The 14,684-nt window shown below is 32.1% G+C and overlaps 1 protein-coding gene across 1 annotated transcript in view; it reads left to right on the plus strand.

Moving 5' to 3' along the window:
• LOC132551110 (potassium channel subfamily T member 2-like) overlaps window positions 1-12,530 on the plus strand; it is a 56,311-nt gene extending 43,781 nt beyond the window's left edge. Inside the window, 6 exon segments of the mRNA XM_060215219.1 lie at window positions 932-991; window positions 3,364-3,429; window positions 7,006-7,132; window positions 10,009-10,093; window positions 10,471-10,702; window positions 11,033-12,530. Coding sequence (XP_060071202.1) covers window positions 932-991; window positions 3,364-3,429; window positions 7,006-7,132; window positions 10,009-10,093; window positions 10,471-10,702; window positions 11,033-11,242 — 780 coding nt within the window. The 3' untranslated portion in view covers window positions 11,243-12,530.
• Window positions 12,531-14,684: the final 2,154 nt, after the last annotated feature.

Below are 14,684 nucleotides of genomic sequence, written 5' to 3' on the forward strand. Positions count from 1 at the left end.
TTCGGGTGAAACCAGCAGCTTTATTAGTAAAGTTATCACACTGAAGATCCTAAATTTGTTGCGATAGACCACACCCTCTTCTTAGTGTCTACTATTCTTCAATCGCCCTGCATACCTTGGGGTATCCAAGCAAGGTATTACAGAACCTATGATATTTACATGAGAAATACAGCATTGATTTTACACCTCTAGTATAAAAAAAAGTACTGATGTTTTAAGCAGCGAAAAAATTCGTTCAGCGGTCTATGGTAGTCAGTAAGACTGTATGTTAATTTGTAAATAATTATTGAAATAGAAACAAATGCCCATACGATGTTTGATTGTTGATATTCAACGTAATTGTGGTACATTATATATACTGTTAACTGTTGTAGAGTGCCATTTTATATACATGTACTATAGATATCCTACATATCTACATACATAACGACCTATACTGATTGTTCCCATTATATACTTATATGTATTTGTATCTTTTACTTATTTGAATTATCATTATGTTTGATATAGCAGTTGGTTTGTAAAATAAATCTCAACATTTTAGGTGTGCTAATCAAACAACATAATGTTAAGGGGAGATAATTAGTGTTGTAATGTGAAGCTGAATAGCACTGTGATGGTAAAGAATCAGTTTTTGATGGATGATTCTTTATCATCTCGTACACTACATATTTCAGTGCTTGTACATTTCACATTGGTCTTTTATCTGATGAAGTTGACTCATCAAAACGTCACGCTCAAATCTGTTCCTGGTTCTGAGAAATTTTGTGCTTTTGACTTTACCAGACCAAAGAAAATGTTTCAAATTAACAATTAAAACTAAACTGTGAAGTAGCTTTCAGAACAATGAAGCTTTGTGCCAATTAAAAGAACTGTTGAGCTACCAAACCAACTGCTGTGCTGAGGTTTTGCTGTCTATTTGTTGATATAGAATGCGTCCATGGTAGTACGCGATCAGTCCGCCCTCAACTTAGCCTTTAGAAATTCAGTTGTAAGTACCAGCGCTTTTTCTTTATTTTTTCTTTAATATTGCTCTCCTTCTTTACCCTTTTTCAGAAAAATTGCTTTCATCTGTATTTATGTTTTATGTTGTTACACTTTTCAAAGCTTTTCTGCACACTTCAAATACAATTACATGTGAAAAAAGAAATGAACATTTCATGTATTCAATTTTCAAATTACCAACTTATGTGCAAAAATTATATCAGAACTTTTATGAGGTAATTTCTATGGTATATATGTATTGATAGTACAAAGGTAGTTGGTAGATTGATTGTAGAATTGATCAGATCAACCCATGTAAGACATGATACATACTTATGATTATCTCGTTAAGGTCTAGAGTAATAATGTGATATACATGAGAGTCAAATGTCTAACATATCAAAGAACATTCTGATATTTAATCATTCATTAATGGTAGCAATAATGCCTGTGGATTCTAATGTTTGCAAAAATATTTTTATAAAATCTAATCTAATTTCAAAGCCATTTTGTTTTAATGGATTGGAATTTCTTTTTCATTTCAAATATTTTAGGAAATTATTTTGAAAGAAACGAATGTTTTTTTTTAAATTAATATATATCCAACAAATATTAATCTAAATGTGAGTTTTCTATACACTGCACAATCTTTTGTATTTTTTTGTTGTTGTTATCAAAGCTTAGTGTCATTTAATGATAATTCTGTTGTGAACAATATACAGACCAGGCGGCCAACAGAATCACTGGCTTCATATTATATGTCATTATTGTACTTATCTTGTAATAAGTCTGTGGTGGCACACATTATTTCTTACTTCTAATCAAAGGATGTGCTGATTACAATACAATGAAACAGTATTGCATGGTATTTTACTTAACAGCAATAGTAATGGGTCGGCTTATCACCAGGGATGGACTTATTGCCAAATAAGTATGGTATATGTACCTGCTATCGTTACCTTCTGACTATATCAACAAGTGATTTTGATGATGAGTCATTTTTAAATCTGTTTTCTCTCTGAAATAGTCCCACCGTATGGTGAATACCACACAGATCAGTGATACATATCTCCAGTGTTTATCTGTATATAAGTGTCATATTGTTGTCCTTATGTCATAGCATATATTCAACAGGAAAACTTCAGCTGGGTGCCATTGTTTGGCTAAGGAGATGATACAGTGCTGTACCCTTTCATCATGGTCATCTTCTGATACTCATATGTATTGTAGGAAATTAATCACACATTAAACATTATGATAGCTACAAACACATACAGTTTTATTTTGATATGATTATACATACAAACCAATCTGTAAGGCACAGACTGTCACTTGTGAATGACACGATACAAATACTATTATTTCTGTGAAGAAACTGACATGCATTTGTTATGTCAGAGTTAAGACTACAAATTTGACCAACAAAATGACTGCGAACATTTTCAGCCAGTAAAGCCTCTCTCTTAATCTCAACAAAGGTCAGCCTCTATTCTCATCCATCTTTCAACAGAAATTACTAAAAATTATTCTCTATTTTTTGCATATATTAAGTTCTTTGTAGAAGTATTTCTGAGGCAAACTCTTCTCTCCTGTTTTAGATTTTCCAGTACTTAGAGATATAATTACATGTACTTTACGTTCAGCCGAGTGTAGTTTTTTTGGTAGAAATGACACAACACCTCTCCAAGAGGATAGGGTGATTTCTTGAAAAAATCTCTAAAACCTGTCTGTTATCAGAGTTCCTTTGATCAGAGTAGTAATTTGTTGGTAGATTTGGGTCTATTTAACCAATATATATTCTCAGCAGAAATATCCCATAATGCAGAGTTTTCTCTCAGTGTAGTAATTAGTTTCCGAGCTGTCTTTCTTTTCCAATGTCTATACCAATAGTTATTTATTAGAAATTTTCTTGAAGAGAGCGCTTTCTTTTATTCTCAGTTATTTCTCAGTAGAATTGGATCTGTCTCTTTCTTTAGTTTAGCTACTTTATTGTAGAAGCAACTCAATATCTCCCTGTAAACTTCCTGTAGACAGAGTAGCTGCTTTTCTAGTTAAAACGTATTGGCTTACTTTGCCCAGATTTTACTATTGCTTTCAGTCCTTGTTAAATCACCATGACCAAATGCTGCTACTCTTTTTTTTTCTCTTTTGAAATTATTAAGCAGATTGTTTTTGATAGGCGACTGCTCTTTTGCACTAATTGGTATCCTGCAATCAATTTAAGTGTTGATTTTACTAGAACTTCTTCTGGTTGTAGTAAGATATTTTTGTAATTGTTACTTGGACTTTTTACAATTTAAGATTTTATTTATAACAACCAGTATCTGAGATGAAAATTTCGAAATTTGATATGAATTTTGACGTATTTTCTTAATACAGATTCGCCGGAAGCCACGACAGTCCTCAACTTCCTCCTCCACTACCACCAATAAGAAACCTGAAAATGTAGGCCAGCACTTTGAGACAGTTTAGAGTTTTCACTTCTCACATGTAGCTTATACATATAGAGTTTGCCATTACTTTCCTTGCATCTTGGCTTTTTCCCTTTTAGAGAACATATAACCCGAGTCTACTGCATGTTTATTCTAAGAATTCTGTGACTTTTATTCTTCTATCATTTCTTTCAATTTTTTGTCAGAAGACATAAGGATTTCTAACACATGCTGTAGGGAGTTGTTTTACCCCTTATCACATATTTTAAAACTTTTGCTCACAAGAATTAGTCTTTAATAAATACCAACTATGCCTACATGATATGCTTGGAGATAGATTTAGAAAGTTGACCTTTCCAGGGTGTCTGAGTTTGCTATGAACTAAATTGACAAAGAATTTGAACCTATGTCCTTTCCTAATGGCAATTACTGTCGGGCTGGTGTAATGTCTCTGGTTGACTAATCTCAGTATCTATTGAAATTGATATAATTGACATTATTTCTACTTTATATTTTATTTGTTTCACTTAATCAACCCTCGTCATGCTGAACTACAGTACTATGATAAATGCAGTACTGCTGAGTCCTTTTTATGAATTATTAAATGATAACATGTGATATGCAGGCTATTATAACTTTCTCAAATGTTGTCACAGAGGAAAAAGTTCAGGAATTACTAATTAGCTCTTCCTGTTTACATCACATATCCCCAGCTAAAAGTAATTGTTAATATTAGAATTCTTACAGGTATAATTATTTACTATTTTCAGCACAACAAAAACAATTACATTGAAAACAAACTTAGTTAATTAAAAAATTACATCATTATTGAAAATAACCCTTTTTATCCACAGGTGAAAATCAATTTCTAATTAAAGGTGTTGAATTGAAAATATAACAGTTTGTTCCATCCATATGACTTCTTTGAAATCAATTAAAATAGAAGGTTGAAGAAATGAGTGACTGGTTAATCAGGATGTTTAGTTAGACCAGATTTGACTGTGAATGAGAATGTAACGGGTTCATTATCATCCTTCTCCCACCCAAACTACCCAGTATACGTCCCTACCACAAGGTCACATACCATCTTTGTACAATATCTTAAGGGTATATTGGATCAATCCTTTGTTTATGTTGTAAGGAATTATTGATAGGTTACCTCTATCATTCAGGTCATCATTCTCATCTTTTCTACCAAGACCATTCCAGCATGTTGTAAGTCTAAATACACAGTTAATTACTTTTACTACTCAAAATTTCATAATAACTGCCAGGATGTGTTTTATCTTTAGATTTTACCTGTTCTCCCTTTGGAATGTCATATGTGGATCATGGATAACATGTTTTTGAATCTCTTACTAACAGCAGATTTTTTTGATATTGTAAAATGATTACACACTTTAACAAAAATTTGCCTGATGAATGAGATAGATATAATTTAACAATATGATTGTGTGAAAATTTTCAGCAATGACAACAGAAGATGTAATGCTTGTTTTGGACCTCATGAACATTTTTTAAAATGGAATTTTTGATGCATAAAATTCAGATCAGATATTTATTTTGCAATTTTAGTGTATAATTCCTATAAATGGTTACAGTAGAAACTAAATTTATAGACACCAAACTGCAATTACATCTGAATTTATTTCTGTAATACACATTTTCCAATCTCAAGAAAAGCTGCATTACCATTAAGACTTTTGTACTGTAAAATCATGAATTTTCGTGGGTTATTTTGTTTCATTTGTGACTACTCTAAACCTATGAGTTAATATATCCACGAAGAGAGAAACTGGTAAACACTGACATAAATAATAGATTTGTGAGCAACATTTGTCTACGAATGACAAATAAAATTGCATATTTTCAAAAAAACAACAAAATTTTTAGCCAAAGAAAATGCATGATTTATCAGTTAATATTTACCTGTTTTTAGGTCACCTGAAATGAAGTTTCAAGTGACCTTTTGCAATCGTCTTTTGTCTGGCATCGTCTGTCATAAACAATTTATATCTTTGACTTCTTCTCAATTACCAAAACCCCCAGGGTCATGGTATAGGGCCAGCAGCGTGCTGGGATTAAGGGCCATCAAGTTTGTTGAAATGAATTACCTTGACCTGTTTTCAAGGTCACCTTCGTGAAATGTCTTATAATCTTTTAACGACTTCTTCTCAAATGGTACAAGGTCATGATATTGGGCCAGTAGCATGCTGGGATGAAGGGCTATCATATTGTTCAAATGAATGACCTTGACCTTCATCAATGTCATAGGGGTCAAATATGCTAAACCACAACAACAGACAGTGTTATCTGTTACATTTAATTGGAAATTAAGCCTCCAAACTTAAAAACAAGTATGTAAGTATGCATATATCTGTTCTGTTCTGTCTGAACAGGTTCTTCAACTGTCCAAAGACATGAAGACCTTAGGTGACTGTTAAGGCCCATGGAACTCTTTTTTATATGGAATCTTTATTCTTTGTTTGGTGGTTAGTTTCGTTTGTGTAAATAGAAAGGACTCCTTTTGTATTTTAGACGTTTGTTTTAGTGTCTGGTGATACAAGAACAATCACAACGTGAATGAGTGATAAGTAGCAGTGTACATACATTGTATGTACATGTAGTTGTGCCTGAACCTATGTTTTACATATCACATTTAACAATGACATAATTATAACATATATTATTAGCAGGATCAATATCTGGCAACAGTTTATTTTGTTAGGGAATTTTAAAATGAGTGATTGTTTTTAAGATCGTCATGTATCATATGGTAAGTTAATAATTAATCCTTTACTGTTTCAAACTGACTAAATTTCATATAACTGGTTATTTTCAGGGGTAGGAAGTTTTGCAATTTGCATTTAAAACAAAAAAAAATTCAATTTTCAAACAGAATTTAAAAGAACATTTAATACACATGTATCATTATTTCACAGATTAAATTTTCGTGATCATGTTAGTGTACTGCGAAATAACAAAAACATCGCTACCATGGAAAATAGCCGGTGATATGGTTATTCTACATTTACTGATTTTGAGTTTTTTTTCAGACCCCTACAAAAGTGCAATTATTTAAAAGTCAGTGACACTTTAGCACTATGTAAAAAAAATCCAAATATTGGTCACTAAATGTTTTTGTTAATTTTTGTTACACACTGTCTCATAATGATAAGTTTACATATATCAGTGTAGTGAGAGGCAATGGACACATTTAAATTGCAATACTTTTTATAACTCTGTTTTCAAAGACATTGCAGACACATGTTGGTACTTGTGTTCATATATACCTGTGATATTGAAAGCCAAAAAAATCCAATTAAACTTGTTTCCCATGTATTTTTTCAGGCTGACTGAAAATAAAGAAATACCTGAAAAATGATATAAAGAAAATATTGATATATAGAAATTTGTTTTTATCAATTTATCAGAATTTAAAGAAAAAATAAAATATATTCATGGATGATACATGCCATACTTGTGTTGAAACCATAGTTTTCAGTGCTAGATATTGTTCTCTATATCAGCACCAACACAATGAATACGAACCTTTGTTGTTGTATTTACTGATTTTTTTTATCATCAGGTATCACTCAGCATGATGGGACTGGAACATGATGACAGCGATGCTCACATGACACCAGAGCGGCACGAGATTAGTCAGATGGTCAAGTCTCGAATGCAGAGTCTTGGTCTGCCAATGTCAGATTATGGTACAAACTTTGTATACAGTTAAATACCATGTATTATCACCTTTCTCATAATTTTGCTTACATAAAATAAACAAAACATGACCAATGTGTCTTCTGATCATACAAACCCTATTCTCTTAAACAATATGATGAATATGCTTTGTCCTTTCTTGTATTTTACTTATATAAATCACTTTCCTCAACATTATATATATCTACATATCCTAAATCTGATGATTTGTTTCTTTCACTATCCCTAGTACCTTAAAAGATCTGTCTCTTTTCTCTCAGTCTAGAACTGGAAATCGTTACCTTCTCTGTTGCCCTAGATCTAACTTTTCTCTCATCCTAGAACTAAAGATATACTTACACTTAATCACTTTTCGTATGACACTAGCTCCACATGTAACTGTCACTTTTCTGTTTAGTAAACTTAGCATTTTTGTCTCACCCTAGAATTGATGATCTGTATCTTTCCTATTCACCATAACTCTACATGACTTTCACTTTCCGTTTTAATAAGGCTGTTGATTTGGCAAAACTTCGGCATTGCCAGGGTAAACAATGACATTTTTTACTTCTTCTTAATAATCAAAAGGCCCAGAGTGCTAGTATTGGCCCTATAGCATGCTGGGATAAAGGACTACCAAGTTTGTTCATTGTTAACGTGTCAAATGTATTTAAATGACTTCTGTTCAATAAACAAAAGGCACAGGATGCTGATATTGAGCCTGTAGCAACTTGGAATGAAATGCTACTTAGTTTGTAAGAATGAATGACCTTGACCCACTTTTTAATTGAAAATTAAACTTTCAAACTTAGAAACAATAAGGACTTTGTAAATATCAGTTCTGTTCTGTCTGCCCCTATGCTGGGACTGATGGACAGGTTCTAAAACTGTCCATAGACCTGAAGACCTAAGGTGACTGTACAGGCCCATGGGCCTCTTGTTGTTTCTTTTTGCCACTCATTTTTATTCATATCATTATTTATGTTCACCCAGTCCTGTAATGCTTGCTTCAGTTAGCCACAAATCTCTCAGATGAATATACCTCATGGCATTTATATGTTATCACATTTATTACTTAGGCAATTGCCAGTAAATTCTAAGATCTTATTTAATAGCACAGAAATTGTCTTAAACAGCCTAGATATCATCTCGGTAGCCTAGTCTAAGCAAAAAATAAATTAATAAAAAGGAAGAAAGAAAATTCACTTTTAGAGACGTGATACAGAATGTATATCATTCATGGTTGCCATACTCTCAGTCAGTCCATCTACTTCAAAGTCTTTCAATGTGATATCTTCTTGTTTAAGCTAGCACAAGACAGTTAATCCAGTCAAATTTAATATATCTATCTATTTGAGACAACCCTGTAACAAATATACTTTTTATAAATGCTTCCTTTTTGTCGTGATGTATGTTTTTTGTCATTTATGTATGCATTTGTTGCTTTCAATTTTTCAGATAGTAGGACGCGGTACAGGAGAAAAAGGGGTAGGGGCATTTACACTTTATATAGCACAAATATACTTAAGTATAATGAAAACTGATCTATGTTTTTTTGGTCACCTGTGCATCACTTTCGATATTGTAAATGTATAATATAGACACATTTCTTCTTTTGGAAAATTGTCTTGCACCTCGCTTTTCTTATTTGTCAAGAAATACAGAAAAAAATCTGTTGATAATGATCTTGCGAATTAATTTTTAATATATTGTTGAAGAAAGATACACATACTTATCTTCTGTAGAGAATATTTCAAAGATAGCATGCATTTAATCTGAATAATCAACTTTGAATGTGAAATTACCTGTTCATATTGTTTACTAGGTAGAGGAACATATATGTATATAACCATGTTGGCATCAGGCAAATTATTCATTGTAGCTTGTCTAAACGATTTTATGCTGAAGAAATCATTAAATCTATGTAAAGAAGATATCAAAGAAATGAAAGATGTTTTCAATATTTGGACGTTTTCAAAAAGAAATGCATCAAAATTGATTCTAGTTTCATCTCCGACAAACCAGCAGTCATTAATTTCTGAACTCTTTGTACTCACTCCAACGGCAGTCATTAATCTGTACCGCCGGGCTGCCATAGTTATATCATAATGCTACTTTATCATGACACTCCCTGTATATGTATTAACAGCCAGCCATGCCAACATCAGATCTACATTTAACACACACAATACCTACTCTAAATACATGTATATAAACCTCCATGAGCAGACAACTTTCAAAAAACAAATTGTGCAGGAAATATAACGAGATATGTACAGTTTATAAATCTGATACATCAATCTTGATTTGTTGTTGTTTCTGCTGATATTGATACAGCTTCTGTCCTGCATGGATTCTTTGTGTTCTTTCCAAAGCACAGACTTACAAATTGATCCTGTCCTCTGTGTTTTAGGCATTACCTAATAGAAGTATTTCATTTGTATGCGTAGTGTCTCAGAGAAAATAAAGATGTTCTTGTTAATGACTTTTTTGGAAAGGGTTTGTTTTTTCATGATCAAAGCGATAGTCTTTTACAATGTATTTGTTTGTATGAAAACATGGAAGTAATATGATGATCTACAGGTTCTATACACATTGTATGTCATTACAATATTTAGAAAAAATATTTATAGCTTATTAGTATTTGCCTTGTAACGGACTTCTCATGTTAGAGGTTGATATGATTTTTATTTGAATATCACACATACTTTTGTACCATTTAGTTTCATTTTTGACAAATTCTATCAACTTGACCCTGTCATCACACTAACAATTCCACCCAAGGCATTATATACTTACTATGAGTGTTGAGTGAATGATGCTTTACGATATATAAATTAACTACACATTAAAGATACAACAGCTTACTACATTTTTTCTGAAACAGATTGCGGTAACGAGAAGCGTAACAACATTTCCTATGTGATCGTCAACCCTAGCTATGATCTGCGTCTTGAACTGGATGACATAATGTGAGTATTATTTGATGAATAGGTGACTAGTATCAAAATTATTCTGATAATGTAGAAATGCTGCCTTCGTTTGTAGACAAAAATGGACAGTTTTCATTTTACACGATATATAACAAACTTGATAAAAAAATATTTTATAATAGTTCTTCTGAGACTCTTCTGTGATTTCATGAAGAAATATCATCATTGAAATAACGAGAGCATACATCATTCAATAGATTTTTCAAGGTGCTTCTAGATATAATGAGTATGCATTCTAAACATAAATATGAAATGCATAGTTTATGGCTAAAATTTCTTCAGTTGCAAAATGCTAAAATAAAAGAAATTGTTTTGTTGCACTGTGTTGATAAAATATTTTCTATCTTCACCATCAGCTATGTTATTCGGCCAAGCTCCCTGTCACCACAAGCTTCTCCCCTCATTGACGAGAGGAAGTTACATCAGTACAACTCAATGGGGAAACGGGGTGAGCCAACAGGTGCAGACAACTCCGACATGGACACTCGCAGTTCAAACTCTGCAAAGCCAAATCAGGATGAAACATCAACACCAGCTTCAACATCAAGGAGAGTGAAAGGGGGGATAATGAAGGACTCCAGTAGTAGGGTATGCTTATTCCACCTTTATACACCTTATGATTGAGAATGAATGGTGGAGTAGTGATATACCGAGAATAAAGAGAGTGAGATATAAATGATAAATTATGGTTGTAATTTAGGTACTTGTGATATGTATATCAAGAAAAAATCTTTAACTACATGTTTCCCTTGCCATCAATGACAAGTTCAAATTGTGAAGGAATCAGGTCATTGTGTCAGAAAAGACCATTAATTTTTTGGTATGATTTGTCAGAAAAGTAATGCAATTTCAAATACATTTGAAGGGTGAAAATCTACAGTGATGCTGTTGATAATATGATGTTGTCTCTTTTAACAGATCCCAATTATCTACATGGATGATGATTCTGAAGATGAAGATAACGATGACAATTCTACACAGCCACCGCTTGATGTCAGTGGTTGTAGTAGCCCTACTGGTAATGGACATCCCATTTTTCACCTGGATAGTGTTGACGATAGTGTAGTAAACATACCTGATCAACATCCAGATTGTCCGGTCGAGGGATTGAAAGGCACAGTTGTATGACGAACACTGTCCCTTCATTTATCATACTGTCGTGTTCCCTAACATGGTTAGTAGATGTTGGTATTACAGAGATCAACAGCAATATCCCCAAGAGATACACACCGAATAACACGATCTGCATGACGTTGATGTACACCAACAACCGAGATGTACCAACACTGCACCTCAAACATGTCCTAGTATGTTGATCACTTGTATTTATTTAAACAGGGTAAGAGTAAGCTTATTAAAAGTCAGAAGATATCTGTTTAAACAGTGAATTCATGCATCTAGGTTTGTTACTGTACCAACCACCTTATGGTTCTGGCCTGAAGTACCATTTCTTGGGTCATATATTTGTCAAATTTGTAACTGTAGAATTTTTTACAAGATTCCATTTGCTTTGCCATCCAACATCCACTGATTTATCAGTTACAGAAAATGTAGCATGCTATCAATTGCAAAGATTTTGAAGGAAAATTAGAAGACAACTTTCGGATATTGCGTGCTTGAGATAAGACCACAAGATGAAATAGACTTTTTGTCGAAAGACAATTGAAACATTCTATAGGAACATTATTTGGTTTCTTAATTTGTAATCTGTTTCTTTGTCAATAAGTCTTCATTTGAGAAAGAGGAATTCTCAACAATGGGTAGTATCTGTATTGAACTGAATGATATAATAACCTGTGCATGCTTTGATGTACCTTTTTCCCTCTGAAAAGGTAACATGTTAATGTTAAAGACGTTGGAGAAGGTATTTAGTGTAGAAAAGACAGTTGCAGAAATGTAACTTTTATTTAAAAGAATGTTCCAATTACTATTTAACAGAGTTAGTACATTGTTAACAATTACAGTGCTTTATTATATAGACTGTATCTAATATAGTTTGCTTTTAAAGCAGAGACACATTTTTGAAAGTTTTACTCTCTTTCAATGATGTTTTAACATCAGTTTAAGTGTTCAAATTATGATGGCGTTGACTGGCTTTTGCATTGATATGTTGTAATGACACATTTATTATATTATTATTGTCAGATTTTCAGATTTTCACGTTTTCTGAACTTATTGATGTTAAGCTATGTTGGATAACACATACGCTCAGTTGATAAAGTTTACATTCAGTTGATGCTAAACTCCCTATTCACAAGTGTATAATATCCTATGCTTCACAGTGAACAACTACCGCTACTTGAAATTCAAGGTTACTTTTATAATGCTGTTCTACACTTGAACTGATAATTAAATACATGAATGATATTTTTAAAATTTTGAAGGAATTTTGCAAGAGGTGCAATTAAAGCTTAGAAAATCCCACAAAGATTATGGTGTTCTGAAACAGAAACCATAACAGGGATAATTGGTTGTGAATGTACTGTACCTTCTAGAAAGGTGTTTTTGAACCCGTTGAATTGTCTAAGCACGATTCCTTAGGTGAATGTTTTTATACAGTGTATATGTTGTATCAATGTGAATTTTATTGTTTGATTGCTGACAAGCGATCTTTTTTTTTTCATTGTGATAGGAACGGTTTGCATTTTGTATCGGCTTTTTACAATCATTTTATACATGTATGTTCAGCATCTGATATTTAGGAAGGCGTTGAAAAAACAAGGGCAGTATTGTCATTTAAAATGGAACGTTCAGACTTTTCTAGGAGTTGTGATATTGATAAACATAACAATTTTTATGTGTAGTTAAACTATCTTGGGGTAATCTGATGAAGCCAAAAGTTTTTCATAAACTTCTGATAAGTGTATTTTATCCATTTCTTGTCAGTAACCTTCTCCCTTTCTGGTCTTGCATCCTTAGCATGTCCCAATTCATTCAATATTAAAGGGTTTGATCCCAACACATCTTCCTTGATAACAAAGTAAGAGTTTAACGTTGGTTAAGACTTTTGGGAAGTTTTATTATATTATTTATTATGACTTCATTGGAAATTATCTTATTTTCTTATGTGTTGTGAATTCCAGCCTGTTGGTGTTCGTGCAGGTCTTTATCAAAATCTTATTTATCAATTTATTACAGTTTTTTTTTTATATAAACCTGCTTTTATTCAAAGTATTTATATCTACGCTATGATTAACAAAAGAGAAATCAATTTTCAAAAACTGGTGATATTGACAATAGATCAGGCATGTTGATGTTGAATTGTCTGAGGTTTATTTACAAATAACTGTGCTGATGGGTTTACTCTGATGTTTTGGTCTGACCATTATATTTTTAGTGACATTTCAGACTGTTGTTACACAAGAATTGATATTCAGATCAGTTGTGTACATTAATGCCCAGGTAAAATCTGAAATAAGTCGAATATTACTGGCTCTAGGTTAGTGTCTTTAAAAATAAACAAAACCATGAACTCAAGGTTGCGTGTAGCTAAATATTTTGTCACTGAAGAGTCTTTTACTGTACAATCTAGTCATTTTTTGTAAATATTTTATATTAATTATTTATTCATGTTTTTGATTTTTTTTGTCTGTTTAATTTTTGCTTTTGTTTAATTTTTGTTGCTCGTTGTACTTTTGGTTGAATATAAGTCAGTATTTATTGGCCTTTTGGCGTTTTTCTTTATTTATATTTTTTTTGTTTAGATGTTTTATTTACATTTCGAAAGTTTATCTACCTGCGATGATATTGCTTCATGTTCTTGTCATTTTTGATCAACATCATTGATTCTAATTCATATGTCATGTATGTTTGTCATCTTTTTATCACATTTTATCACTCTAACTCAAGAAGTGTTTATGTAACCCGATAAGATTTTGTATAGCTTGTGTACTAAGATGGTTTTCTGACTATTTATACATATCCATACTATTTAGATAACATTTGAAATTTATTATTTGCTCTAATTAATTCCAGATCATCATAAGAAAAAAAATCGAAATTATTTCCATACAAAAAATGCAACCTATCAGTTGAGAATTACTTGTTTTCTAAATAGGCTCTGGAATGTTATATAGAATTAATTAAAAATGAAAAATAAGCCAAATCCTTTAGATTGATTTTTTCATAGAACATCACTGGCTTTCACTAGCTTTCTATTTTATCATTATTTTATATCCTAATCAAGTCTTCAAAACACCATTTATAAGACATCACATTCATCAAAATAGACCTTTACTTGGAACAAAAAGCACACTGTTCTGCTTTCTTCACATGCATGTCATTCAACTGTATTTACTGCGCGTGCGGAAGGCAGATTCCTTTAAGGAATAGATAAGAAAAAGAAAGATATATTTTTTATTTTGTTACCTCTGATAATGATTGCTTGTGATAACTATTACTGCAATATGTGGAAATAAACATGTTTCTTTAATATATATATGTTGTTCATTGTGATATATCTATATTTACAGGATATCAACGCACTGCTATTTTTAAGAAGAAAACCTAACGGTATCTGTCAAACATTCAACCAAACTGTTCTTCCCTTTGTCCTGATGTAGAATATAAG

Source organism: Ylistrum balloti, unplaced genomic scaffold (genome assembly GCF_031769215.1).
Source record: "Ylistrum balloti isolate Yb309-2 unplaced genomic scaffold, AGI_CSIRO_Ybal_v1 Utg370176, whole genome shotgun sequence".
NCBI classification, from domain to species: Eukaryota; Metazoa; Mollusca; class Bivalvia; order Pectinida; family Pectinidae; genus Ylistrum; species Ylistrum balloti.